At 45.5% G+C, this 26,627-nt stretch overlaps 1 protein-coding gene and 1 pseudogene across 3 annotated transcripts in view; both read left to right on the top strand.

The window, feature by feature from the left end:
- The first annotated feature begins 1,413 nt into the window (after positions 1 to 1,413).
- The window catches only part of LOC147624179 (isoamylase 2, chloroplastic-like), a 66,369-nt gene continuing 41,155 nt past the window's right edge, over positions 1,414 to 26,627 (top strand). For both annotated transcript variants that reach the window (XM_086819121.1, XM_086819120.1), the window contains exons 1-6: positions 1,414 to 1,581; positions 11,500 to 11,601; positions 11,946 to 12,042; positions 12,318 to 12,402; positions 12,534 to 12,670; positions 12,921 to 12,990. In XM_086819121.1, coding sequence (XP_086675247.1) covers positions 11,572 to 11,601; positions 11,946 to 12,042; positions 12,318 to 12,402; positions 12,534 to 12,670; positions 12,921 to 12,990 — 419 coding nt within the window. In that variant the 5' untranslated portion in view covers positions 1,414 to 1,581; positions 11,500 to 11,571. The remainder of the gene's footprint in view (positions 1,582 to 11,499; positions 11,602 to 11,945; positions 12,043 to 12,317; positions 12,403 to 12,533; positions 12,671 to 12,920; positions 12,991 to 26,627) is intronic.
- On the top strand, positions 15,201 to 18,103 carry LOC147624180 (uncharacterized; annotated as a pseudogene). The gene is made up of 4 exons (XR_015269063.1): positions 15,201 to 16,714; positions 16,826 to 17,171; positions 17,277 to 17,438; positions 17,544 to 18,103. The product of XR_015269063.1 is annotated as an uncharacterized LOC147624180 (transcript).

Here is a 26,627-nt window from a genome sequence, read left to right as displayed (position 1 = left end):
GCTGCGTATTCTGGCCCCCCTCTCTCCAGAGGGTATGTTTACGTGGGGTGCCGCTGCTTGGTCGACTTCGTCAGGGCCTGCTATGGGCTATGAGATGGAGCAGGGCAGTCAGGCCATCAGATTTATTAGGGGCCAGCCTCGCCTGGTTCCGGCGCCGGATTTCTCGTCCACCAGCTGGACACAGGAGAGGGATTTACGATGGGAGCTCCTCAGCAGCCTTACCATCTGGTTCACCTGGAGGGCCCGGTGCTTTACGGCCTTTGAGGGGAGATTAGAGCCACCAGCAGAGACTGTTCGGGGGATTTGGCAGGAGTTGATCCACACCCTGCGAGGACAGTACGACCGCATCCGGGGAGACTCGGATGAGGCGATCTTACGGCGCCAGGCCTTTCACACCACTTGGCGCTGCGGCCCATTCTACACCCTACACACGGGATCCCCCCATTGGCACTACAGGCCACCTGTTTGGCTCTTCCCCCCCCCTATTGTATGATTTAGCCGCTCAGTTCTTTAGACTGATGTTTGTATTTTGCAGCACCTAGGGAGAGTCTCCCGGGCTGCCATGTTGTTTTCACTGCTCTTCTCTCTGTTAGGAGCAGGAGAGATCTCTTTTGTAGCCCTACGGGCGTTTTTTTTACATAACTAATGAAAGGATCTTTTCTCGGAAAAAAAAAGAATATCTAGAGTGATTTCATGCATGGTTGATCAGGCTGGTTTACCAACACAGATATAATATAAAAAAATGTATGTGTCTGTCAAACATACATCCATTCTAATGTATGCGTGTTGTGATTTTAAGTATTTAGTCTATGGTATGTGAGCAAAAGTCGATAGTTTGCAGCTTTATGAACTGCTTTTTATGTGGGTAAGACTGAAAGACTTTCCCTTTTACATATTTGGCTTATTTTATTCAGGCCATTTTCCGGTCAATCTCTTCAAATTGGGGGGTTCTTGACTTGAAAGACATGCCGGCAGGGACAACAAAAGTGTAAGAGGACCTGTATTTATGCAATTGCTGTAGATGGCAAAGTAACCTTACATATATGGTGGCTTTTAATTTTGTAAGTAATTTTTGCAGAGCTAAGTCACTTCAAACTCCATTTAAGGAGGTGGAGTCTGGTGTGCACAGCTTGGAGTTTGAGCTGGGATCAAATTATGCACCACTTTTTATCAGTTTCTCGCTTTCTCAATTATCAGACTGCACATCACAAGACGTCTGGACAAGGTTCCATGATTTGTACTCGTGCCCTTTCCAGATTGAAATAAAAGTCTCAGGTTCCAGATTGGAGTTGTTTAGCAAATGTTGAAATGATGAAGTTTGTAGGAATGTACTTCGGCAAGGTTTTGTGACATGTTGTTATGTAATATGTGTTGAGGTTTTTGGATTTAGCATTCATGGATTGAGTTTTACAGGGAGGCATCCGACTCAAACTTTGTTTTCCCGGTGGGTTGTGGAAGGGGACGGCCTGATCCCTTGGGGACAGTGTGCAAAGTAATGGATCTATCAATTTTGCACTTTACTCAAAACATGCTGCGGAGGTGATTCTGTGCTTGTATAATGCTGGGAGTACACAACCCTCAGTAAGTTTTTGATTGAGTGCATACATTAGCTTAGCATGTAGGTCTTCATATATCATATCTAGGAGATGTTACTGGCCACTTTCTCAATTAGGAGGTTCGAGGTTTATGATCAGAGAATATGTGAAGATACTCCTTACCCATGTCACACTTTGGGCCTAAATTTTGCACTCTTTTTATGGCTACTTTTTTGTGTGTAGTCGTCAGTTTTTGGTTTTCTTGTTTTCATGTCATATGCCATTGTGCATATAACCCTTGTGGTCTTTTTTTAAGAGATTAATATTTTTTTTTTCAAATTTCTTTTTGTGCCCAGAGCGTGTTGACCCTGTGCACACGTGGAGTTCTCAGAAGGAGAGCACAGTCCTGTGTTCTCAGGCGGTCCCCCCCTTCTACACCGCCCGGCTACCTCACCTACACCGCCTACTCACCCTGCCTAGCTCTACACCGCCCCACCCACACCATCCTAACCCTGGCCACACCCCCTAGCTCTACACCCTCACACCCACATTGCTCTACATTGCCCAGTCGCTAGTCTCCACACTGCTTGTACCCTGGTCACCAAACCCCCCATCACATATTCTCCACACCATTGTGGTCCACAGATCTACATTGCCCGTCCCTAACTAAACCGACCCACGCCACACCACCTCATGCAGATGCCCCCATCCCGAGTGATTCAGGCTTTCTTCTTGGAAGCTTCAGATCCTGGACATCCTCCAGTGCGATAAAATGACACTGCCATGGGAGGCTGACATTTAGTCTATGTATCCAGTTGTAGGGGAGGATGATATACGATAGTGCATACATGTCTCTTTGTACATCAGGGTTCAAGCAGTACATGGGCCCTGTTTCTTTAGACACACAGGCTTTTTCCTTTTCCATGTTTTATGACTCCACACGGAACATATGCACTACATTTTGCTCTCGTAGACCTTGTGGGTCTTTAGTAGGCACAGGATCATGATGGGCTGATTGCTGAGCACTTCTCACATGCGAGGGATGTATTGGATCCACTTCTGGTTCATATGTTTAACAGGGCCCTATGCGAGGGTTTCCCTGCCAGTTGGTCTTCTAATATCATTGTGCCGATTCTGAAAGCAGGTGACCCCATGGATCCCGGTAACTACAGGACTATTATGATTGGTCACACATTGGCCAAGATTTATGGATCGATCTTGGAGCATGAGCTCAGCAGATGGCCAGAGGAGCAGAGACTCGGAGCACCAGGGCAGGCAGGTTTCCGGAGAGAGCACTCCACACTGGACCACATCTTCACATCACGGGGTATCATTGAGGAGGGGAGAGCACATGGGCACCGGATATACTGCTACTTTGTGGATTTCCGCAATGCTTTTGACATAGTCCCACGGGTCAGATTGATGAGGAGACTGCAGGACATGGGAGTACCGACAGAGATGCTTTGGGGGATCCTCACACTCTATGATTCTGTCAATGGCAGAGCGCGGGCCCCGGGGGGGGGGAATCAGAGGACATACATAGCACTATCGGGGTGAAACAGGAGCACGTTGGGCAGGAGTTTTTATACCCATTCTATTGTATGCAGATGATAGTGTCCTCATTTCTGACTCAACAGAAGGGCTGCAGAGACACTTGGATGCATTACAGGCCTTTTGTGAGGATCGGGACCTCACCGTAAACCTTGGGAAGACCAAGGTTATGATCTTTAATACCTCCTTGCAGTGGATACACAGATCTGCACAATAGTTTACATATAGTGGGGAGCCAGTGGAGCATGTGACCTCTTATGTATACCTTGGGATCACTTTTACCGGACCGTGTTTCTCTATGTAGATGGTAGCCGAAACCTGATTGATGATGCAGCCTTGGGCTCACTTGAGAGGTAGTGCTCACAGATACAGTTTCAGGAGGAGCCGAGGATGAAGCTTTGCCTATTTGACACACTAGTCGCACGTGCACTACTGTATGGAGCTCCTATCTGGTGTCCTAGTTGATACCACAGGAGGAGATAGAGGGAGGAGCCAGCTGAGACAGACACGGAGGATGTATATGATGGGTGGAAGCCGATGGAGAGGCTGCTAGTGATGATGATCTCACGCATGATTAGAAGTAAGCAATCAGTGCCACACGAGATTGTGCGGGCAGAGATAGGGGCTGCACCGATTGTGATAGAGGCTATTTTCCAGACAGTGACATACTGGCACAGATTATGGCAGCTGCCACTAGACAGATGCAGGCTTGCCCTAGAGTCCTCGAGACAGCTGGCACTAGACGGAGACACGCAGTGTTGGTATGGTCAGGTGAGCACTTGGTTTGGTATGCATAGCATGTAGATGGAGGCACTCCCTCGGTTCCAGTATAGCATAGAGGCGCCATCCTTTGCTCTCGACAGCACAGAGCTGCACACGGTCATCAGGAAGAACATCGTGAGGCAGGTTACTCAGAGGACTTGGCACCCACCCGTCCAGCCCCTTATGACCAAGATGTTCTTTTACAGGGACCATTTTCTTCGCTTGACAAAGGACGGCTTCATCACACGCCCGCACTACATGGACACACATCTGTCATTCGGGGTGCGATGTGCGATTGGACAGATCTGCACCTCATCCCATCAGTTGAGAGTGGAGACAACTAGATATGGGCCGAGGGAAACTACACCAAGGACATGATATGTTAGCTTTGTCACATAGAGGTTGAGACAGAGGCCCACTATGTATGCAGATGCCCAGTAAACTATGAGATTAGGGGGAGGTCCCACTGCCACTTTCGAGATGGATGTGGACCACTTTTGAGGATCATGGATTTCCCAGACGAGAGATGCTTCTGACTTTTTCCCCAAGAGCTTCGTAGACACAGGGAGTCCCTTTTGTGGCCTAGACCAGCGGTACTTGTAAGAGGACCAATACAGAGAGCTCTCACCGACTTCTTCCAGACCAGAGTGACGAGGGCAAATTCACCTACTACACCCGACCTTTAGGGTGATGCGGGAGCTCGGCTGAGAGGAGTGACGCTAGACACAGCCATTGAGCTATGCAGAGCCTGGTGCCCTTGACCTCGTAGTCCCCGCCCACTCACACACCACAAGACTTTCTCCTGCCGGCCCTGCTTTACTACATTGGGTGCCATGTTGCAATATCCTATGCGGGATATTTTAGGGTGATATAAAAGCTGGACACTTTTTGTTTTGGGATCAGATCTGACATTTCAGCTCTTATTACTTTCTCTGATTGTTATTTTTAGTACCTATGATGTATTTCATGGACATGATGTAACCTTTTGGTCTCATAGGTCATTTTGGCCTCTTGTAGACGTTAATACAACTTTCTTTCTTTCTTTATTTCTCTCTCAGGAGGAGACAGAGGAGAGAGCCGGCCGAGACAGATACAAAGGAGTTATATGATGGGTGGAAGCCGATGGAGAGGCCCCTAGTGGCGATGATCTCGCGCATGATTAGGAGTAAGCCATCAGTGCCACATGAGTGCGGGCAGAGATGGGGGCTGCACCGAGAGTGATAGAGGCTCTATTCTAGACAGTGACATACTGGCATAGGCTATGGGAGCTTCTACTAGATAGATACCCCCGGCTAGCCCTGGAGTCCTCGAGACAGCTAACACAAGAGGGAGATATAGGGTTCTGGTATGCACAAGTAGGTACTTGGTTTGGCATGCACAGTACGCAAATGGAGGCACTCCCCCCGTTCCAGTACAGCATAGAGGCCCCGTCATTTTCTCTCAGCCGCACAGAGCGGAACAGGGTTATCAGGAAGGACATTGTTTTTTTTTTTTTTTGGAAAAACGATCCTTCTATTAGTTAATGAGAAAACGCCATAAGGCTACAAAGCTCACCTCACAAGGAGGGATAATAAACACAGTGAACACCTGAGCTCCACCCCCGTGGCTGGCCGCTCTCTGGGGGGGGCTACCTAGTAGTACATGTGGGAGGTGAGAAGAGCCAAACTGGAGGCCTATAGTGCCAAGTGACATCCTCGCCCCTCGCGATGAGGAAAGGGCCAGGCTGCCAAGTGCGGAGGAAAGCATTGCGGTGACAGGGGCCGAGTAGGGATCTCGCCAAAACCACTCACCTGGATCCCACTGAAGGCGAATAAGAGGCCTGCTGTCCCAAGCCCATAATCTCCAAGAAAAGTCCTCCCCTATCGAGGCCGGTGAGGGGTCTACATGCCACTGTCTCTGATGAAAGCCGACCACCCGCACCCTCTGAAAAATACAACCCTGGAACTCATCCAAATCTAGTCGTGTCCTCTGAAGCTGGCCACCCTCTCCCACCTCGAAAGTGAGTGGGGCGACTCTCTCTGCTGAGCCACAGACCGCTAGAAGGATCTCATGCCGAGTAAAGACGCCCATCCACTGTGGAGGTGGAGGGTCCTGTAGTAGTGGGGTCCGCCACTCCCGGGGGATGGCCGCCTCAATGTCCTGCCTCATCAACTCTCTGCCCCTCATCCCGCTGAGTCTCCTCTCCTGAGCCTCTAGAGGCAGCTGCTGAAAACATATCCAGTCGTCTAGGGACTGGGCTGGGCCAGAGCTCAACGGGCCCCACAACACGTGAGACCGCGATCCAACCATATGACCACTGGGAAGTCGGATCAAGGGGTTCCAGATCAATGGCTGCCTCAGGCGCTCCTCATCGGTGCCCGGGGGAGTCTCGAAGAGTGACGGCCTCAGATGCTCCCAGGCCCTCAGAAGGCTAGCTGCAAAACGCTCCTCGAAGCCAAGGCCCACTCCTCTGGATCGCTGCTCTGTAAAGATCCACTTGATGCTGGGGGTCCAGGGGCCGCTAAGAGAAGGAGTGCGGCTGAGAATCCTGGAAACAAGAAACTCCTTCCACGGCTCAGCGCCTGGTAGGAGGCCACGAACCACCAACTTGGCCAAGCAAAGCTCGGCTTTGGCAAATAGGATCAACAATGACCAGGCCGCCTCTCTCCCTCGGCTGAGTGATCACAGCCCATGCCACCTTGGCCCTGGCGGGCCGCCCGTCGCCACCGGACCAAAGAAAGTTCCTGATGAGCCTCTGCACCTGGCCAATGCACGCCCGAGAGAAGGCCCAGCAAGAAGTGATGTACCACATGGTAGCAAGCAGAACTTGGTTGGCCACAACCACTCGGCCAGCCAGAGATAAACGAGCGGTACTCCAATACAGAAGCTTCTTCCGAATGCTCAGAAGAAGGGGGGCTATCTGCTGCTTCGGAGATATGTCAATGCCCACATAGCATCCCCAAATAGCGCACTGTAGTGCCGGGGGGCAGCCACTGAAAACCATCAACTGGCCTCCAAGTCGGGGGGGGGGGGGGGGGGGGGGGGGGGCACAGAACTGACCCACAACCCACACCACTTGTGCCAGTTGATCAAAGCGCCCGAAGCTCTGCAAAACCTGTCCATGGCTGAGGCGAAGCGGCGGAGGTTCTCCTCCCCTCCCTGAAGATAGACAGCAGTGTCATCCGCAAACTCCGAGTCTAGGAGCTCCTCCGAGGTGCGGATGGGGAGCTGGAGGCCCCGCAAACCTATATCCTGTGCCGTCAAAAAAGTGCTCATGGCCTCCGCCACAAAAAGAAAAAGAAAGGGCGCCAAGGGGCACCCTTGCCGCACCGAGCGCGAGTGCTGGAACCTCTCTCCGCGCACGCCCTGTATCAGCACCTGGCTATGAGCCGATGTGTAGAGTGCAGAGGACCCCACGGATCCACTGAGGGGGGAAGCCCATCCTCTCCATAGTGCCTTCCAAGAAGGCCCAGTCCACCCGATCATATGCCTTCTCGAAGTCGAGAAGGAGCACTGCCAGATCCTCCTGCCGAAATCTAGCCAAAGCCGTAGCCTCCCAGAAAGAAGAAGATGTTATCCAGGATGCTCCTATCCTGGATGAAGCCTGTCTGCGTGGAGTGGATGATGTCCGGAAGGTGAGGCTGAAGCCGCCTGCTGATCGCCTTAGCTAGGACCTTGTAGGCCGTGCCTAGCAAGGTGATCGGTCTCCACTGTCTAATCTCCAGTCTGTCTCCTCCCTCTTTGGGGATCAAGTGAATCAACCCCTCTGCCATGCTGTCCGGCATCAGGAAGGACATTGTTAGACTAGATACTTAGAGGACATGGAGTTCACCTAGTCGTCCACTGGGGATGAAGATGGCCTTCTACAGAGATCACCTCCTATGCTTGACAGAGGATGGTTTCATCATCCGCCCCTAGCTGAGAGTGGGACTTGCCAGGTATGGGCCTAGGGCGGCTGCACCAGAGGACAGGATATGGCAGCTCTGTCACACAGAGCCCGAGATAGAGGATCATTACATATGCGGATGCCCTGTATACTATGAGATTCGGGGCAGGTTCCACTGCCTCTTCTGAGCTGGGTCCGGACCACTTTCCAAGATCATGGACTTCCCGGATCAGAGATGCCTTGGGACTTTTTCTTCTAGAGCTCCGTAGACATAGGGAATCCTTAGTGAGATCCAGATCAACTGTACTTGCTAGAGGACCATCTCACCGACTTCTTCCATACCAGCACTCCGAGGGCCGATCCACCTATCATACCCGGACCACAAGCTAGTGCAGGAGTTCTGCCAAGAGGTGTGACACTCGACAAAGCCAGTGAGTTATGCAGAGCTCAATGCCCAAGACCCCATGGTCCTCGCCCACGACCACGCTACCACAGGAGGGTCTGAGCCATCATCTCCCATCATCGTCTTAGGACATTCTCGCGCCAGCTCAGTTTTACCACCTTGAGCACCATGTCACAGTGGCCCATGAGGGATGTATTAGGGTGATATGAGAGCTCTTTGCTCATGTACCGAGATCAGATTTTATAGTTCTAGATTTTGTTATCTTTCTTTATTACCATTTTGTACCCAGGATGATGTACCTCATGGATATGATGTAACCTTTTGGTCTCATAGGTCATTTTGGCCTTTTGAAGACGTTAATACAACTCTTTCTCAGTGGATTATGTGTCAAAACCGTTTCGAGCATTTATCTTAGGATCACTCATCTGGAGAGGCAGTCCCACCTGCCCCTACTCGAGTTTGGAGGTGATCCTTTTCGTCGACGTTCATGTATCGATGGTGGCAGTCCCCCTCCCCCCCTCCTACAGATACCTATATTGTGATAGCTGGAGCCCAGATATGCATATGGGCGAGCCAGAGCCGAATGGGCCCACATGGAGCATAGGATCAAAGAACTCCTCAGACGTCTACGCACTAGGACAAACTTAGACTACTCGCCATTCAAACCCTCGACCAAGTCTCACAGGGTTGAGGGCAGCTTAGACAGATCTCACCTTACTAGACCCCTTTGATGCAGATGTCCTCTTGGAACATTCAGGATTGGGTGGCCCGCAGTGCCGCTCTTGGTGGGGAGTCCTTCGTGAGGAGCTACAGAGAGCCTTAGTGAAGGAGGAAGGGGAAGAGAGGCGAATATAGAAGGTGCACACTTGGGGGATGCTCGAGCTTATTTGGCAAGGGCCATGCTTTGGATCAAGTAAAAGTTGGGAGAGGCTGAATTTATAGGGGAAGTGAGTTAAAAAACACCCTTGCTTTAGTTTTGTGCTTTCCATAAAAGCTAGGGCTTGAGATAAATCCCCTTCTTGCTTTAGCACAAAAAAACCCCACTGATGCTTTTTTTTACTCACACTTTTCCCCATTTTAACCCTCACGCCTTAGCTTTCCTTCTTCCAGAGTGCCTCCTACATCCCTATGTATGCAATCTAAGGATAACCCACGCAATCTAAGGAAGGAGGGAAGTGTGACGGCAAGAGGAAAGGACCAGATGTACGAGAGATCAGAGCAAAACCACACAACATGAAATAGGTGAGTGAGTCTATATATACTGGTGAATGAACATATGTACAAGAGCCCTCTGATGTGAGGTGACTTTGAGTAGAAAGACCAGTGTAGAAGCAGAGATGATGTTGGGGCTGAAGCACGGTCGATGAGGAAGGCTCGCGTCGATGTGAGGCAAAGCACTCCGAGAGGTGGTCGAGGCACTGTGAGGTCATAGTGGCAGTGGAAGATGAGGTGATGCAGGCTCTGGTGACAAGGGTGGTGCAGTACCTGAGGTGGTAGATGAAGAGCAGAGAGGGCTTCCGTCCCGAGTGTTGTAGTGGTGCAAGCTCTGGTGACAAGGGTGCTGCGTACCTGAAGGGTGCAGGCTCTGGTGACAAGGGTGCTGCGTACTTGAGGGGTGAAGAGCAGAGAGGTCTGCCGTCCCGAGTGGTGCCGATGGTGAAGATAAGCAGAGAGTGGGCTGCCGTCCTGATGGTGTGATGTAGCAGAGAGTGGGCTGCTGTCCCGATGGTGAGAGCCGAGGAAAAACGCTGAAGTGCTCTATGTAGCAGAGAGGGCTGCCGTCCCATGAGCTGAAGATAAAACGCTGATATGCTCTATTGTAGTAGAGAGGGCTGCTGTCCCATGATCAGATATGTAATGCTGATGTAATCTATGTAGTAGAGAGGGCTGCTGTCCCATGAACAGATATGTAACCCTGATGTACTGAATGTAGCAGAGAGGGCTGCTGTCCCAGGGCTGGACAAAAAGCTGTTTTCACACAGGAAGCGGGGGCGGAAGGTGATGGGGCAGGCAGAAGGCTCTCTCAGGTGGGGAGAACAGGCTGCACAGGGAGGGGGGGTGACAAGGCAAGGACGAGGAGGAGGGGGTGTTGGGGTGTGTGACATGCTCGCACAGGGGAGGGAGGCTCAAGCACTTCTCATCACCAGAATAAGTTTAGATATTGCTTCGGAGAGAGGACCTCAGACCTCTTTGGCAGATATAGGGAGATTCTGTATTCGGATCCACCAAAGGAGAGAGCATCAGCTGCCTATGCTACTGCATCACCGTGACAGAGAGTGAGTGTGCAGCTCTAGAAGAGGAGCACCAAAGAAGAATCACTACTGCCAATGTTACGGTCGTCTTGACTGAGAGAAACCATGCAACTCTAGTAGAGGAGCACCAGCTCAAATCACACTATCTCAAGGGATATTGTTCTTGACTACATTGATCGGGGGCCTTTGACGCTGATTAGCTTTTCTATTTTGATAAGCTGTAATGATGTCCGTACTCTGCATAATTGCAAGGGAACAGACTATGGTGCACATCACCAACCCCATGATGATGCAGATTGATCATGACTGTCACTGGTCAGGTGTAATTTTTGAACACATTCAAGAGATTGTTTCTATGTGGCCTCTGGGAAAATCCTTTTCTATTTCAAGGCTCTTTTCTTGTGCTTCAAACTGTTGCTTTTTTAATCACCAAACTTCTATTTTGCTGAGATTTTTTTTTCTCTGCCACCTTTTCTTTTAATTCAACTGTTGAGGTTCTCAAGATCTAATGGAACTTTGCAAATTTTTAAAATCCCAGGGTTGATTTCATATTTGTAGTGTTACTATCATTTAAAAAAGAAGATAAAGCAAGATTGCAGATATTCTAATTAAGATAATCATTCCTGAGCCAATGAGGTGATAGCTCGAGGGGTGAAGGTGTTTGCCTAGGACCAAGAGGTCCTGGGTTCAGAACCCAGGCGCCTACGGGCAGTGAAAAAACAGTAACTATGGGAGGATCTTGGACCAAAGGCCAGTCGGAAAAAAGAAAAAAAAAGATAATCATTCCTGAGGCGAATGGGAAGATTTCTGTATGGTTAGAGGCACAGCAAAGTACCTCTTGCATCTACAAGCGCCTTGGGTCATGTGTGTTTGGTTATTATGACTTACACAATAGTTGTCAGCGTGTAGCTGTCAGTGTGCTTGTGTAAGTGAGATATATGTTTTATTTTCTCATAAGTAAGCTGTTCCTGGTTTCCATATTCTTATGATAAGAGAAATGTTTTGGAAGTAAATAGTAATAATAAATCCTGACTTGGCAAATAGGTTTTAGGAAGCCGATGCTGATTTATATCTAGGCACTTCTTCTGGAAACATAAACTGTAAAGGATGTCTTGGTTTTCTAATATACAGGTGGAGCTAGAGCTTCAGAGTTTAATCCATCGAACAGGAAACACATGGCATATAGAGCTGGATGACATTGGCATGTTTGATCGATATGGATATAGGTGCAAAGTAAGCATATCAAAATCGCTTGAAAATTTTGCGCCACATATAGTTAGCAGCATACTTCCAATGGAAGACTCTTTAACCGTGCAATAAAAGTACATTTGTTTTAACTTTCTTGACCATGTTAATCATATGTATGGTGATAATATACATTTGTGTAAGATATATATTGACAATATATATTAGGCATATATTAAAGTGATAATATGCCTAATTATGTCAGCACACTACACAAATTCATATTGTCACCGCAATATATGATATATGCCCATAATGTCAGGCACATTGGGATAAATGTAAAATAATAACCTTAATATTGTCAAGTACAATAACATAAATGTATATTTTAGGGTGATAGTTCTTGGGACAAAGGCAACCGTTTTCATGCACGACGGATTCTTTTGGACCCTTATGCAAAAGCTTTGGCACCATTCCTGCCCGGGCAAGGTAAGAAAGATATGCTCTCATCACCTCTTTTTTCCTACTAGTGGGCTGACCCGTGTATATAATTCCCAACTTGATATTTGTCAAATTCCTAGAGTAATAGGAGCCTACCTCTCCTCGAACCTCCAAATTACCCTCTTGAACCTCCAAATTCTTGCCACATGGCAGTTTCGTGTAACTTTTCCTTTATATAATATAGAGAATAGAGATATAGAGAAGGCTGTGCAAATCTTGTCAGTATAATTGATCAACCTTGTTGTGGGTATTATTTTTTATAGATAGTCTTCCTTCACCAGCTCTAGCACTCGGTTTATTGACAAAAAAACAGCCACTATTTGAGTGGGAAGATGATGTGCACCCTGAGTAAGTGTAATTCACCTTTAAAATCATCGTGTATGTTTTTTTTGGACTACTTTTATGATTATTTTGTTTTTCTTTTATTCACAAGAAAAAGAGATTTTGATATTTTGATATTTTGTATATACAAATTTTAGCATCCCTTTGGAGGAAGTTGTGGCCTACCGGTTAAACGTCATGGGGTTCACGGTGGATAAATCCAGTGGATTGGAAAAAAGTGTTTTGGGAACATTTGATGGATTAAGTGAAAAAATTCAACACTTCAAGACTCTGGGTAAGATATCTACTGTAAAGGAAGCAAGATCAATGACGTTAAAAACTTGTGAGTAGCTAGCCAGAGTGGTGGTTGCGACACCGCCTGCTAAATGACAGGTCCCAGGTTTGGACCCTGGCACCTTAGCTTAGGGAAAAAATTATCAACAAAAGGAAACTCCCAAGATTTTTGTTCAAAGGAGGAATTATCTCTATTTAGTTTTAAATCATCCTGAAAACTAGCTTATCTTTTTCTTTTTGGTTAATTGAAGGTGTAAACTCCATCATTCTGCAGCCAATATTTGCTTTTCAAAAGGAAAGAGGTTTTTTCTATCCTTTCAGGTACATCCCGGTTGAAATTGAATGTTAAAAATGGCACTTGTAAGATGGAAATCATATGTTCCATGTATTGGAAGATTTGTCTGGAATGCATGCATCTTGTTGAAATAAATTGTTGACGTGGTTGTTGCTAGCAACCCTTCACCTCTCTCCCACCTTCCCTGCCCTCCAGCCGTATGAGCCTTCCTCTCACCTTCGCTAAAACTGAAACTGAAATGAGAGCAAGACACAAAGCTTAAACATACCTTGAGATGAGTGTAGACAAGACACAAGATTGATGCTTTCATTGATGTGACACCTACAATATATAGGTGAGAAGTACAAGATTGAGTAGACTGACTTATGGGATAAATGTAGAGGTGCCACATGGCACTAGACTCAAGACACAAAGACTCAAGTGAAACTAGACTAGAGAAATAGTACACCTAGTGTGCACTTATTTCCAACACCCTCCTTAAGTGGACACTAGGAGGAAGACAAAAAGACAAGACTATGACATGACAAAAGATAAGATCAAGACATAGAGACTAGACAAGTTTTGAGAGACAAGCTAGAAGACAAGATGGACAATACTAGAAGACAGATATAAAGACTGATAGACTGAGAGACAAGACATGAGAGACAAAAGATCCTGAGACACCCCTCAAGTGATATCCTCATATGGGTTCACAAGGGTAGGGACAAGAGTGGATCATAGACAGACAGAGAGAGAGACAATCAGCCAGTAGAGTGGTCCCAGAGAGAGAGAGACTTTGAGATAGACATGAGAGAGACTGACAAAATAGAAGATAAATGGGGACATAGACAAAATAGAAGATAAATGGGGACATAGACAAAATGCCCAAGAGAATGTGGGTAGCTAATCCACAAAAGAGAGGCATATAGACTGATAGACAGAGTGTCAGAGACATATGACTGTAAGATCACACAAGATAGACACATAGACAGAGAGACTGACTGATTGTAGATAGACAGAGAGATGGACCTAGATAGATAATCCCTCCTCAAGGTCAATCCTCCTGTAATGCAGGGGTGCCTCTTGGATAGGGGCTAAGATAAGTCCATGTAGACAAATAGACATGATATTACCCCATGATCTACATCATTGGTGATCAATGGTGGTAGATAGCATGAAAGCATAGACAAATATGAGAGAGATGGGAAGGTCTTACCATATTTGGCAGTGTCTAATCCCGTACATGAGAGACAGATAGATGAAGGGAAGGTCTTACCACTTGCTGAAATGCAAGGGCAGTGTCTAATCCCGTACAAGATAGAGAAGTAAATGAAATTCAGTATTGAGATTTTTTTTATTTTTTTTTATTTTTTATTTTTTCTCAAGAAATAGAGAGTAGACTGAAAATAGAACACAGCATACACTTGATTTCTGCTTTAAATTTGCTGCTGCAGGTCTGGCTGGTCCAATGGACAGCTAACCCACATGTGAAGATGAAGAGGAAATGGGAAATAACAAAGGGGAAAATGCCTTTTGCACAGATGTTGCAAATCAGGTCGAAAATCAGCATTGAAGTTTACCTTCACAAAAGGAGGTGTCGAGCTGAAGAAGACCAGAGATCCAGAAATGACGAGTTGTTGCATGAGTTGAATATCCAGGAGGTCCACGACTTGAGAAGACATGTTGATGAAGAAGAGAGTGCGGGGGTAGCTGCTGTATGTGCAGTGCTAGAGGACAGGCCGGTAAGCTCAAGTAGAGAGGCGGCAGCACCATGATGAACCCCCGCAGCAGCAAGATGGAGAAGACGGGCAGATCTGGAGTTGCACGCTGGAGCAGAATCAACAGGCCGAGCAGAGACAGGAGGAGATGGCGCAGCTGACTGATATGACGGGCTGCAACAGCAGCAGGTTGACTACAAAGAGCAGGGCCAGCTAAGCGGCGGCCAACAGCAGAGGCAGGGCGGCCAACAGCAAAGGCGGCGGCCAACACAAGGTTGATTCCGTACGTACGTACGGATCCGTACAGCCGTACGGTACGGTACAGTACCGTACTATACGGATCCGTACGGATTTTTTAAAAAAAATTAATAAATGGCGTGGCGTGGCGAAACGCGTGTGGCGACCATGCGCTTGTGGATAAGCGACCAGATTTTGGGCATTAAGCGACCAAATTTTGGGCATTTGTGAATACTTGCACAATCGTGTGTACCTGCAAAACTCTGCAGAGTAACTTCTTCGCTCTTCTTCGCTCTCTCTCACGCCCAGGCTTCATCATGCCGCGCAAGACTAACGCGAACTGGGCAATCCACACCAATGTCCTGAGGGTTGTTAACACCCCTTCTCAGCAAGGGTCAGGTACTCGGCTATGGGCATGCAAGTATTGCGGGGAGCAGTACACTAGCACCATAACTCGCGTCATCAAGCACATGACAGGTATCGGGTGCACCAATCAATGTGGTCCATGTGATAAAATACCACAAGCTGTGAGGGACCAATTGATTGCGGAGAATTGTCCTGCAATGGGTGGTGCAAGCAGTGTTAGAGGTGGTGAAAGTACGCAAGATGCTCTCCATGATGCTTTTATTGGAGATGTTACAGGTTCAGGTACAGTAGATGAGGGTGAAAGTCTTTCGGCTTCAGCCCAATCCACCACAGGCAGGAAGAGGGCACGTATTGCTGATGATGAGGACCTCCTGCCACAAGATGCGAGAGGTACAGGGGAGGCATCAAAGCAATCCACTCTGCGTTCTTGTATCTCATCACAAGCTTGGGTAAAGGAGCGGCAAAGGGTGGCAGAAATGGAGATTTGTCGCACTCTTATTGAGTGTAATATATCCTTCAATGTGTTAAGGACAGACCAATGGAAAAGAATGGTGAAAGCAATTGCGCAGGTAGGGCCTACTGAGACATGGACAGGTCTTCAGTATACGAAGATGCGTACATCCATGTTGGATGAGCAGAAGGCCTTGATAGACAAGGCGCTCACACCTGTGAAAGCAGGTTGGCAGGAGTTTGGATGCACTATTATTTCAGATGGGTGGGCAGACATTCGCAAGAGGCACATAATCAATATCCTTGTGTCATCTTGCTTGGGCACCTATTTCTTGCGTGCCGTGGATGCAGGGAGAGCAGGCGACAGGATCACAGGGGAGTTCATTTATGGCCACATTCGACAGGCTATCCTTGAGGTTGGGGAGGACAATGTTGTGCAGGTGGTGACTGACAACGCCTCTAACTGCAAGGCAATGGGTCAAATGGTCGAGGCAGAGTTTCCACATATAGTGTGGACTCCATGTGCTGTCCATTGTCTTGATTTACTTATGGAAGACATTGGGAAGCTTGTTTGGGTGCAGCCCATTGTTGCAGATGCTGTAAAGATCACCACCTTCTTCCGCAAGAAGCATCAGGCTCTTGCCATCTTTCGGAGCCATAGCCCTTTGGATATGGTGAGACCATCCAAGACCAGGTTTGCCTACATGTTCTTGGTCTTGGATAGGCTCTACAAGATAAGAGATTCACTATCATCAACAGTTGTGGATCCAAGGTGGCGACAGATGTATAATTCAGAGGATGAGCGTACAAAATACTTGCAGAGGCGGATCCTGGATGATGATTTTTGGCAGCAAGTTCATAGCCTTTCAGTTGCACTTAAGCCCGTGTATGTCCTTCTCCGACTTACAGACATGGAGGGCTCAACTTTGGGGCTGGTCTTTCATTTGTTTATGCAAATGAAAGACCATGTTGCTCAGTGCTCCATGATGACTGCTCAACGGTAAGCAATAGTTCTAATTTCTTCCTCTTTCTTTGATTTTTATGACTTCTCGATTCTCGATTCTCTTAGCACTATAACCTAAGACATGTATGTTCAATCTCTCATTTTCAGCCGAGGTGAGATCCTGGACATTGTAGGCAAACGGTGGACATTCATGAGCCGTCCCATCCATGCGATGGCTGCCATGCTCCATCCTCTCTACAGGTCGCCAGAGCTATGGAATAATACTGCTTTGAGCATGAAGCAGTCAGAGTATGTGGGAAGGATGTTCTCAGAGGAGGAGCAACTTCAGATTGATAGAGAGTTCACCACTTACATGAGTGGTATTGGTGCTTCATTTGCGAGACCTGTGTCATTGAGGAAGGAAGCCATGAAATTCCCTTTGACATGGTGGCACTCTTATGGAAGGGTTGGTCTTCCAAACCTTTCACGAGTTGCTCTTCGTGTTCTATCTCAGGTAACTTGTAATTAATCTCTAAAGTATACTCTTCGGAAATGAAGATTGATGTTTTAGCATTGAAAGATTTACAAATTTGCTCGCATTGCACTCATTTTTGCACAGGATTGCTCAGTTGGAGCATGTGAGCGGAACTGGAGCTCATACTCCCTTATACACACTAAGATTTGGAATCGCCTTAGTACTTCTCAATTAGAGAAGTTGGTGTATTGCAAAGCTAACATGAGGCTCGTGCGAAGCTACCATGCTTTGGGGTCACCGAAGCAGGTATACATTGAAATTTGGACTCAATAAGAACTTAGAAGTAGAAATTTTTTTGTAGTTCAATGGATGTCCATTGTCCAATATGCAATTTGTGGCATGTTTAAACAGGTTGATCCAACACTACTCAAAATGGTAGATGAACCCAGCCCAGAGCTTGTGGATCGGCAGATTAGAGATGAGCAAGAGGAGATTTTGAGAGCTTTACATAGAGAGCTTGAGAGCGTGGATCGTTGTGTGACCCGCTCACGTGCACGATCTCTCAGCATTCCTCTACGCCCGGCAGCTCCAGATCCAGGCTCTGCGAGACGAGAGAGCATCGCAGGGGAAAGCTTCCAGTTCGTCGCACCCAGCAGAGGCGTGCAAATGAGGCTGTCGAACTCATTCACACTCAGATTCCCGAGGCACATGATGAGGATGCACTGGAGCTTGTTGCTGCTGAGCCAGAGTTCGCTGAAGAGGGCAATGGTATCAATGATGGAGGCATGCTCTCTTCAGAAGACTCATCATCTTCATCTGATGATGAGATTTGAGACTCTTGCGTCTAGACTCTAGAGTCTAGACAACTGTGTAGTGTTTCATTGTTTTGCTTTTTGCACTTGTGGACCAGGACATGTGCTGGCAGCTGTAGACATGATATTTGTACTCTCTTTTATTATCTATGACTTTCATGGTTCTTGCTTATATCACTATGACTGTTAACATGAGGTATTGTGTAATGGGCTTGGTAACTGATAATTGATTTAAACTTTAAGTAATGAGGTTCAGTCTCTTTATTTTAAGTATTTTGGTTGCTATGTCTACAAAATATTCAGGTTTCTAGGACTGTTTACAAATGGTACGTACTGTTTACGTACCTTAAAATTTGTTCCGTACAGAAGTACGTTCCGTACGTACTGATAGCGTACCGTACACTACGTACCTTACCACCTTGGGCCAACAGCAGAGGCAGGGCGGCCTGTTCTGAACCAAGCGACCGCCCGCAGGCTGTCGCTTACAGGAAACAGGGCGAATAGGAATGGCAACGGCTGAGTTAGTATGGGTAGAGCTTGAGCTGCCGTGGACTGTGGAGAGCAAGAGCAGCAAGTAGATAGTCGATGAGCTGAGGCTATGATGGGTTGAAGGGAGCCAGGATAAACCTGCTCTGATACCATGTTGGAAAAATGGGGGAGAGACAAAGCTAAAACTGAAACTGAAATGAGAGCAAGACACAAAGCTTAAACATACCTTGAGATGAGTGTAGACAAGACACAAGATTGATGCTTTCATTGATGTGACACCTACAATATATAGGTGAGAAGTACAAGATTGAGTAGACTGACTTATGGGATAAATGTAGAGGTGCCACATGGCACTAGACTCAAGACACAAAGACTCAAGTGAAACTAGACTAGAGAAATAGTACACCTAGTGTGCACTTATTTCCAACAATGACGAGAGAAAAATAGAGGTGAGAGCCAAGATAACCTGCTCGATACCGATTGTTGGAGTGGAGACAAATGTAGCAACACACTTTTTTTGTTAAACCATACTTTCTATTCCTTTCTGTTTAAAGAGAAGAGCCCCCAAGATGATACAATGTACAACTAAAAGCGATGGAAAAACAAGTCCAGATGCTGCAAGTGGTCTAGCTGCTGTAGCTGAACACAATCACGTAAAGATCGACAAAAGTAGTAATACTTGTCAATCTCAGGTGACTGAAAAACCAATCGATTCCGACCAATCCATACTGTCTAAAGTGCCCAAAACCTTGTCCATGCAAAGAAAGGAGCTTTGTCTGTCAAGTTCCTCGCTAGTTTGCCAAAGATCAAGAAAAATATACACTCAAAAATGTGGTAGTTAAACATAGTAATAGGCGATGTAAGAACTCCTTGGTATCTGTGCAATTCCATAAAAAGTGTGGAATAGTCTCATTCAAGCACACGTACCGTACGCATTTAGTAGTAGCAAATTTTTTTCCTTTTTTGCCAAATATGTGCCAACAGGGAGTACCCTGCAATACATCTCCATAGGAATAGTCTCTTTTTAAGGGGAAGTTTACTACTCCATACCGCTTGCAAATTTTGCTTTCACCATTTTTCTGTTTGGTTAATTGCCATATCCCATTTGCATGCTCCGAAAAACACGGGTGATGGATGATCAATATGTAAATCTTTGATGTTGTAATTTGAGCAAAACGAATCGTAGTAGAAATATGAAGCGCTACTCTATGCAATGTCCAGTCTTGTAATCTATTCTCTTGAGGGTCATGTAATACATCCTGAAAGGGTTGCATTTGATTGTTTATTTGCTGCCATGTTGGCCTATACTGCATACCCAATCCCCATCTTATTTGTGCCTGTGAAAATGACTAGACCCTTCCATCATGAGATATCATATCTTGCACATACCTTTAGTATATAGAAAATAAGCTCTTCTAGGTGTTGTAATCGCCAATGGAGCAATAAAGACTTTACTCCAATGTATATTCTCTCGTCTTAGAGAATTTCCTATTTGTGGAGGTCTCCCAAACCAATGTAAGTATTGCTGCACTTCTTTTCAATCAACAATCAATTTGCTCATGTATGGGAATCTTGCCTTGCACATGCCCAAAAACTATGTCGTAGTATTGTAGTTACCATTTACCAAAGGAAGATGCCTTAAATTTTTTTACACATTTCAGTTACCATGAGCATCCAAGGTTGTTCCTGAGGCAGGAAAGTATGTAACATTGTTGCTTTTCTTGTCGACACATGATAATTAATATTTAGGACATTCAGTCCTCCATACATTTTAGCGGAGCAAACCTTCTGATACCTTGGCAGCCTTAGTGATTTTTTGTGTTCTTTTGACTCTATACTACTTCCATTGTCTGGGACATGAAAGAAGAAATTTGCTTTCTTGAGCATATCAACAGTGGGAAGAAAAACTGGATGTATGCCATGAGAATAGATTGTTCAATGCGAAGCGTGACATGAAGCGGCCATGTAGACAATTTCCCATAATCTAGCTTTGTTTGTGTTTTTTGCATCACCCATTTAGTAGTATCCCAGTGAAAGACATTCTAATTCAATGGATATCTCGAATGTCTGACAATTTGAGTGGGTGGGAGAACTTGCTGAGTCCATAAAATAATGTGCCAATCTTCTTCCTTTAAAGGCAACAATTTTGATTTCTTGAAGTTTATAAACAGCCCTGCACGAATCAATAGACCGCCCACCATCATGTGCACAAGATTTTAGGATCACTCAACCTAGATAACATGACTTTGTCAAAGGCAATTGGATTTTATATTGATGCTAGTTGAATGGCTCTCTCTCTCTCTCTCTCTCTCTCTCTCTCTCTCTCTCTCAATATGATTTATCCTTTTTCACAAAACTCATAGCATCTCCAAGAGGTTGAAAATAATAATGTTTGTACGGCCTGGGTTTTACTCCTTTGTTTTGTAAATGCATACAGGTTATTTTATCATGCAAAGAAAGGTTGTTCTTTGCTTGATTATTATTAAAGAGTTCACATTATGGGCTCATTAATCAAGTCACGAGTCTCTTCATAATTATCTTTTAATCAGAGAAAACAGAAAAAAAAGCATGTTTGCTTTTGGTTGAACGCGAGAGAGAGAGCGAGCGAGAGATGTGAAGAAGGGGATCGTTGGCAGTCGCGTGCTGGTCGTGGGTTACCAGGCGTTGCAGGCGCAAGCATGCAGTAGGCGCAGGCGTGTAAGCAGCCAGGCCTATGCAGGCGGCCAGGCTGCCTCCTCAACACGATCCTTCCACTTGATCTTGTATTCCGTGATAAGCGTCTTCTTTCACGAAATCCAAGAATCTTTTCATGTTCGTGTGGAACAAATTTCATGTCCTCGACATCTATGATTTCTTGAGGAGTAACTAACTGGTCTGTTCTTCCCAGTACTTACTTAAGTCTGCTGACATGAAATACAGGATGAACTTTCACATGAGAAGGCAAATCCAATTCATATGCAACTGAACCAATCCGTCGTGTAATACGAAATGGTCCACAGTATCTAGGGGATAATTTCGGAGATCGACCTGTCCGTAAAGTCTCAGAATCTTTCGGACCTCGCAAATACACCATCGTTCCTTCAGAGAACTCTCTGGGTGAACGATGTCTAATAGAATAAAATCTGTCTCAGTCTTGAGCACTTCTAATAGATTCCTTCGCAACTTGTGACATTTCTTGCATATCTTGCAAAAAATTACGTGCTGCATCATGCTGAAGTCCCGAGAATCCCACTGTAACAGGTGATCTAGGTTGAAAACCATACATAAGCATGAAAGGACTAAAACCTGTACTCGTATGCTTAGTACTGTTATATGCAAATTCTAACATAGGAAGATAATCCTCCCATGAACTCTGTCTTTTGGATACATATGCTCGAAGCATATCTTCCAAAATCTGATTCACTCTTTCAGTCTGGCCATGAGATTGAGGATGATCTGAGGAACTCAAATTCAAAGTTGTTTCCAACTTCTCAAAAACAAGTTTCCAAAAATCACTCGTAAACTTAGAGTCCCTATCACTGACTATGTCCTGCGGTAACCCGTACAGTCTAAACAATTGCTCGATAAACTGCCTTGCTAATTGCGTAGCTGTAATAGTCTTCCGGATCGGTAAAAATCTAGCCATTTTTGTCAAGCGATCTACCACAACCCAAATAGAATCGTGGCCTTGATGTGTTCTTGGCAATCCGGTAATAAAATCCATGGAAATACTTTCCCATTTATTACCTTTCAACAAGTCGGTCATCGGTAGTGTGAGCTGAGAGTACTCCTGCACAGATTTCCGAAGAAAAACAACAAAACCTAGAAAAGAATGAAGTTGTTTCATTGTTCTTGGTATAGGCCAGTCGAGAACCTTCTGAACTCGGTCATAGTCAATGCTCAATCCATCTCTAGTGATCTAGCACTTTTCTTGTGCAAGATCGAATTTTCTCTCCACTTGTCCTCTTTACGATGTCGACCCAAGAATCGGAGTTGGAGCCCCTTGTCGAACGCGAAGGCTTGCCGGCTACGGAAGATACCGATGCCGATGTTTTTGACGATTATGTGTCAAAATCAGATTTCCAAGAGTTCAAAGTAGCTCTCGAAGCTTCTTCTTCGGAACGTCAGGCACAAATCGCCGCCCAGATGCAAGCTTTGCAGAACTCCATCTCTCTCTTGAACTACCCTATCTACTCTTTCGGGTATGGATACCTTTGCCTCTGCTTTAGGCCCCAATATTACTCCGGAACAGTTCGGGGGCGAGCATAAGCAACGTACCAAGGAGAACGTGGGCACTTGGCTACATAAGTGGTAGGTCCATTTTAAGTTTCATCCATATGATGATGGAAAAAAGATCTAGTTAGCAGCACGTTTCCTCTCAGGCAAAGCTTTGCTTTGGTGGAAGGAACTCAACCCTAAGCCAACAACTTAGGCACAATTTGAAGACGTCTTCAAGAAGGAATTCCTCAAGAAAGAGGATGATTTTCTATTTGGGTTGTGGTAGATCGCTTGACAAAAATGGCTAGATTTTTACCGATCCGGAAGACTATTACAGCTACGCAATTAGCACGGCAGTTTATCGAGCAATTGTTTAGACTGTACGGGTTACCACAGGACATAGTCAGTGATAGGAACTCTAAGTTTACGAGTGATTTTTGGAAACTTGTTTTTGAGAAGTTGGAAACAACTTTGAATTTGAGTTCCTCAGATCATCCTCAATCTCATGGCCAGACTGAAAGAGTGAATCAGATTTTGGAAGATATGCTTCGAGTATATGTATCCAAAAGACAGAGTTCATGGGAGGATTATCTTCCTATGTTAGAATTTGCATATAACAGTACTAAGCATACGAGTACAAGTTTTAGTCCTTTCATGCTTATGTATGGTTTTCAACCTAGATCACCTGTTACAGTGGGATTCTCGGGACTTCAGCATGATGCAGCACGTAATTTTTTGCAAGATATGCAAGAAATGTCACAAGTTGCGAAGGAATCTATTAGAAGTGCTCAAGACTGAGACAGATTTTATTCTATTAGACATCGTTCACCCAGAGAGTTCTTTGAAGGAACGATGGTGTATTTGCGAGTTCTGAAAGATTCCGAGACTTTACGGACATGTCGATCTCCGAAATTATCCCCTAGATACTGTGGACCATTTCGTATTACACGACGGATTGGTTCAGTTGCATATGAATTGGATTTGCTATGTCATGTGCACAGTGTGTATCTACCGTGTGCTACACGCACACAAGACTAGCTTCGAGGTTTGGGGAAGCTTGGAGCTAGGCACGCTGATTGACGAGCTGAGTTAGGGATAGTCTAACGGGCGGGCACCCAAGTATGGACGGGCGGGCGTCCAAGTGAAACTCGTATCGTGAAATATTTCGCTCTTGCTAACCGGTCAATCACGTCATGTGATCTAGGGAGAGGATAACGGTTCTTAATTGTCAGCTTGTTCAATCTCTTGTAATCTATACACATTCTCCAGGTGTTATCCTTTTTTCTCCTAAGCAACACAGGTGCACCCCAAGGTGATTTACTTGGACGGATTTGGCCCATCCTCAAATAATCTTCGAGTTGTTTAGCCAACTGTTTGACATTATTATTATGAACAGGTGGATAGGAGGAGGCGCCTAGAGACAACTTGGGCTACAAGCTGGGAAAAGCTTAAAAGCAGATATTTTGGGCGCGCACAGCCACTTATTCAAAAAGAGAAAAGCACAAGCGAAAAGTAGGGGCTGGTCGACTTTATAAAAGCTTGGAGGGGCTTCTCTTTTGATCATCAGAGCGCTCACATCTTTTGGCCGTCGGCAGCAGCTCTCTCCCTCTCTCCTCTCAGCGCTCTCTCCCTCTCTCCTCTCAGCGCTGACTGTACAGCAGACCATCTGGTGGTACTTCTTGCACTGACCATACAACAGGCAACCGACTTGTTGACTGTTTTTCTCTCCCATGCATTGGTCGTACTGCAGCTGCCCGCTGGTGTTTCTCTATGCACTAGTCGTACAGCCGACTGCAACTGGTCGCTTCCACTCAGCTGGCTGATTCTAACAGCCGTACAGAGCCTGGCAACTTGTTCTCTCTCTATTTCCAGTGCTGGTCGTACAAGCCGGGGCAGACTGGCAGCAGTTTTCGGTGTCTTACCTCTTTTCTCTCTCGACTGCCGGCTGTTTTGACAACAATATAGCAGTGGTATGACATCCTTATAGCACTGCAAAACCGTCGTACAACATCCCTACAGAGCCTCACTTTGGACAGCTATTAGTGTGCTTTGTCCTGACTTTGGATAGAGAATGTGGGGATTTGTGGAAAATCCTGTACAAGACTGCACCTGCACCTTGGTTTCTTGTAAAAGCTTCTATCTGAGTAAAGAAGTTCCTAGGGGGGGCCAGCCGTTTCGGCTTTGTGCGGTTTCTAGATATTATTGTGGCTTCATGCTATGTTTCATACTCTGTTTTCATACTTGAAGTGTTTGTCTATTATTATTTCAGGTCCCCTTTTGGTTACACTTTTGCCTTGATGTATGCAAGCTTTTGAAGAAAGCTTTTGAGGAACATCCCTTATCTAATAATGATTTTTTTCGTAATTGGATCTGCCACTTTTTCCACTTTCTTTGATCATTTCTTTCTAGCTCATGCCTGGCATAATGCATTCTTTCTTCTTCTTGAAGGGATAACATACAAATATGGGTGAGTTCTTCAAGCGCTTGCAATTGTCCCCATAGGTTCTTTCTCTTTCTTCCCCTAAGTTCCATTTTCCATAATCAGAGATAACACCTTGCATATGCGAACATCAAGATGATACCAAGCAACATCAATATCCTCACAAATCTCTGCATTCAGAGCAGCAACAATATCACCCACCATTTATCAAACATAGCCTCTTTACTGGTAGTTGATCATCAGAAATAGGAGTACCAAAAGAAAGATCCATCCGTAGTATAGGAGAATGATATGAGAGTCCCAAGGAATAATCAATCCACATACGACACGTAATAGGATCATAGTGATTAGCATACAAAGAGTACCCAATCTGGCATTATGATGGAATGTAAAGCCTTTCCTGTTTGCACATGTTTCTTTCCACATATCCATTGCATTTAGTTGATACGTTGCATTTTGCCATGACACCTTTCCAGCTTCAATCATATTCGAAACACCTCTAGTGTTCTCATCTCGCAATGGCGAGTTATTAAAATCTCTACATAGAAATGCATTTGTCAACCATGGATATTGTAAGATTTTCTATGAGAGTCTAGCTCTTCGTGCTGAAATTGATGGAGCATAAACCGATCCAAATTCATAAACTACTCCATTCAACATGCACTATACAATGATAAGACGAGCATCTGGATCATTATAAGCTACCATTGGCTGTAATTCATGTCTCACAAGCACATAGACCCCAGAAAAAATATTGATTCATGCTTAATATAAATCATTATCATGGAAAAAATCAGTTTATGTTCCTGCAAACACAATATATCCGGTTTCATTTTATATACATAATCCCAAACTAGTCTCCAAGTTCTTGGATTATTCAAACCTTGTACATTATATGACATGCATTTTATTGTGACATTCATTATCACGATAAAGGGAGAAAAATCAAATGTAATTCATCTCAACACGAGGCTGTCAAGTGTAGGCCATATCAATATCATCTTGCAAATCGTGCAATTTCAGCATTCCTCCTTTGATCACTTGAGCCCAAAAACCTCCCCCGTTAGCATTTGTAGAAGTGGAAGCTCTATCCTAAGGTATTGTGGATTCTTTCCATGTACGAGATTGCAAAGGTCGAGATTTGACAGTGACTACTTTATGTGCATTTGTAGTTTGCCATCTATCTGCATCTGTCATATTTTTATCCTTGTTATGAGAGGATTTGTGAGTTGACTCAAGTCGAGTGTTCAATTGTTGTACAGCTTTCCCTTGATTCTGCACGCGTGTACTCATAGTAGGACCTGACACAGGATTAGGCGTCTTATTGGGAGGAGGCTTTTGGGTAACTATATTTGCCAAGACAATTGGAGGCAAAGGGATAGAGTCAACAGGCGGTTGCAGTTCCAAGGTTGGACATTCCTGGCCAAGTGTCCAAACTTGTCACATGTGAAGCATGCTCATGCAAACACGCCCCATTTCAGCTCAAAATATTTATCACCCATATGCACATTCTCTATTTCCACACTTATAGAATCCGGGGTGGGTTTATCAGTGTCC

This window comes from Cibotium barometz, chromosome 25 (genome assembly GCF_041138505.1).
Source record: "Cibotium barometz isolate CiBa-2024 chromosome 25, ASM4113850v1, whole genome shotgun sequence".
In the NCBI taxonomy this organism is placed as follows: Eukaryota; Viridiplantae; Streptophyta; class Polypodiopsida; order Cyatheales; family Cibotiaceae; genus Cibotium; species Cibotium barometz.
This window is presented reverse-complemented; position numbering and strand designations above follow the sequence as displayed.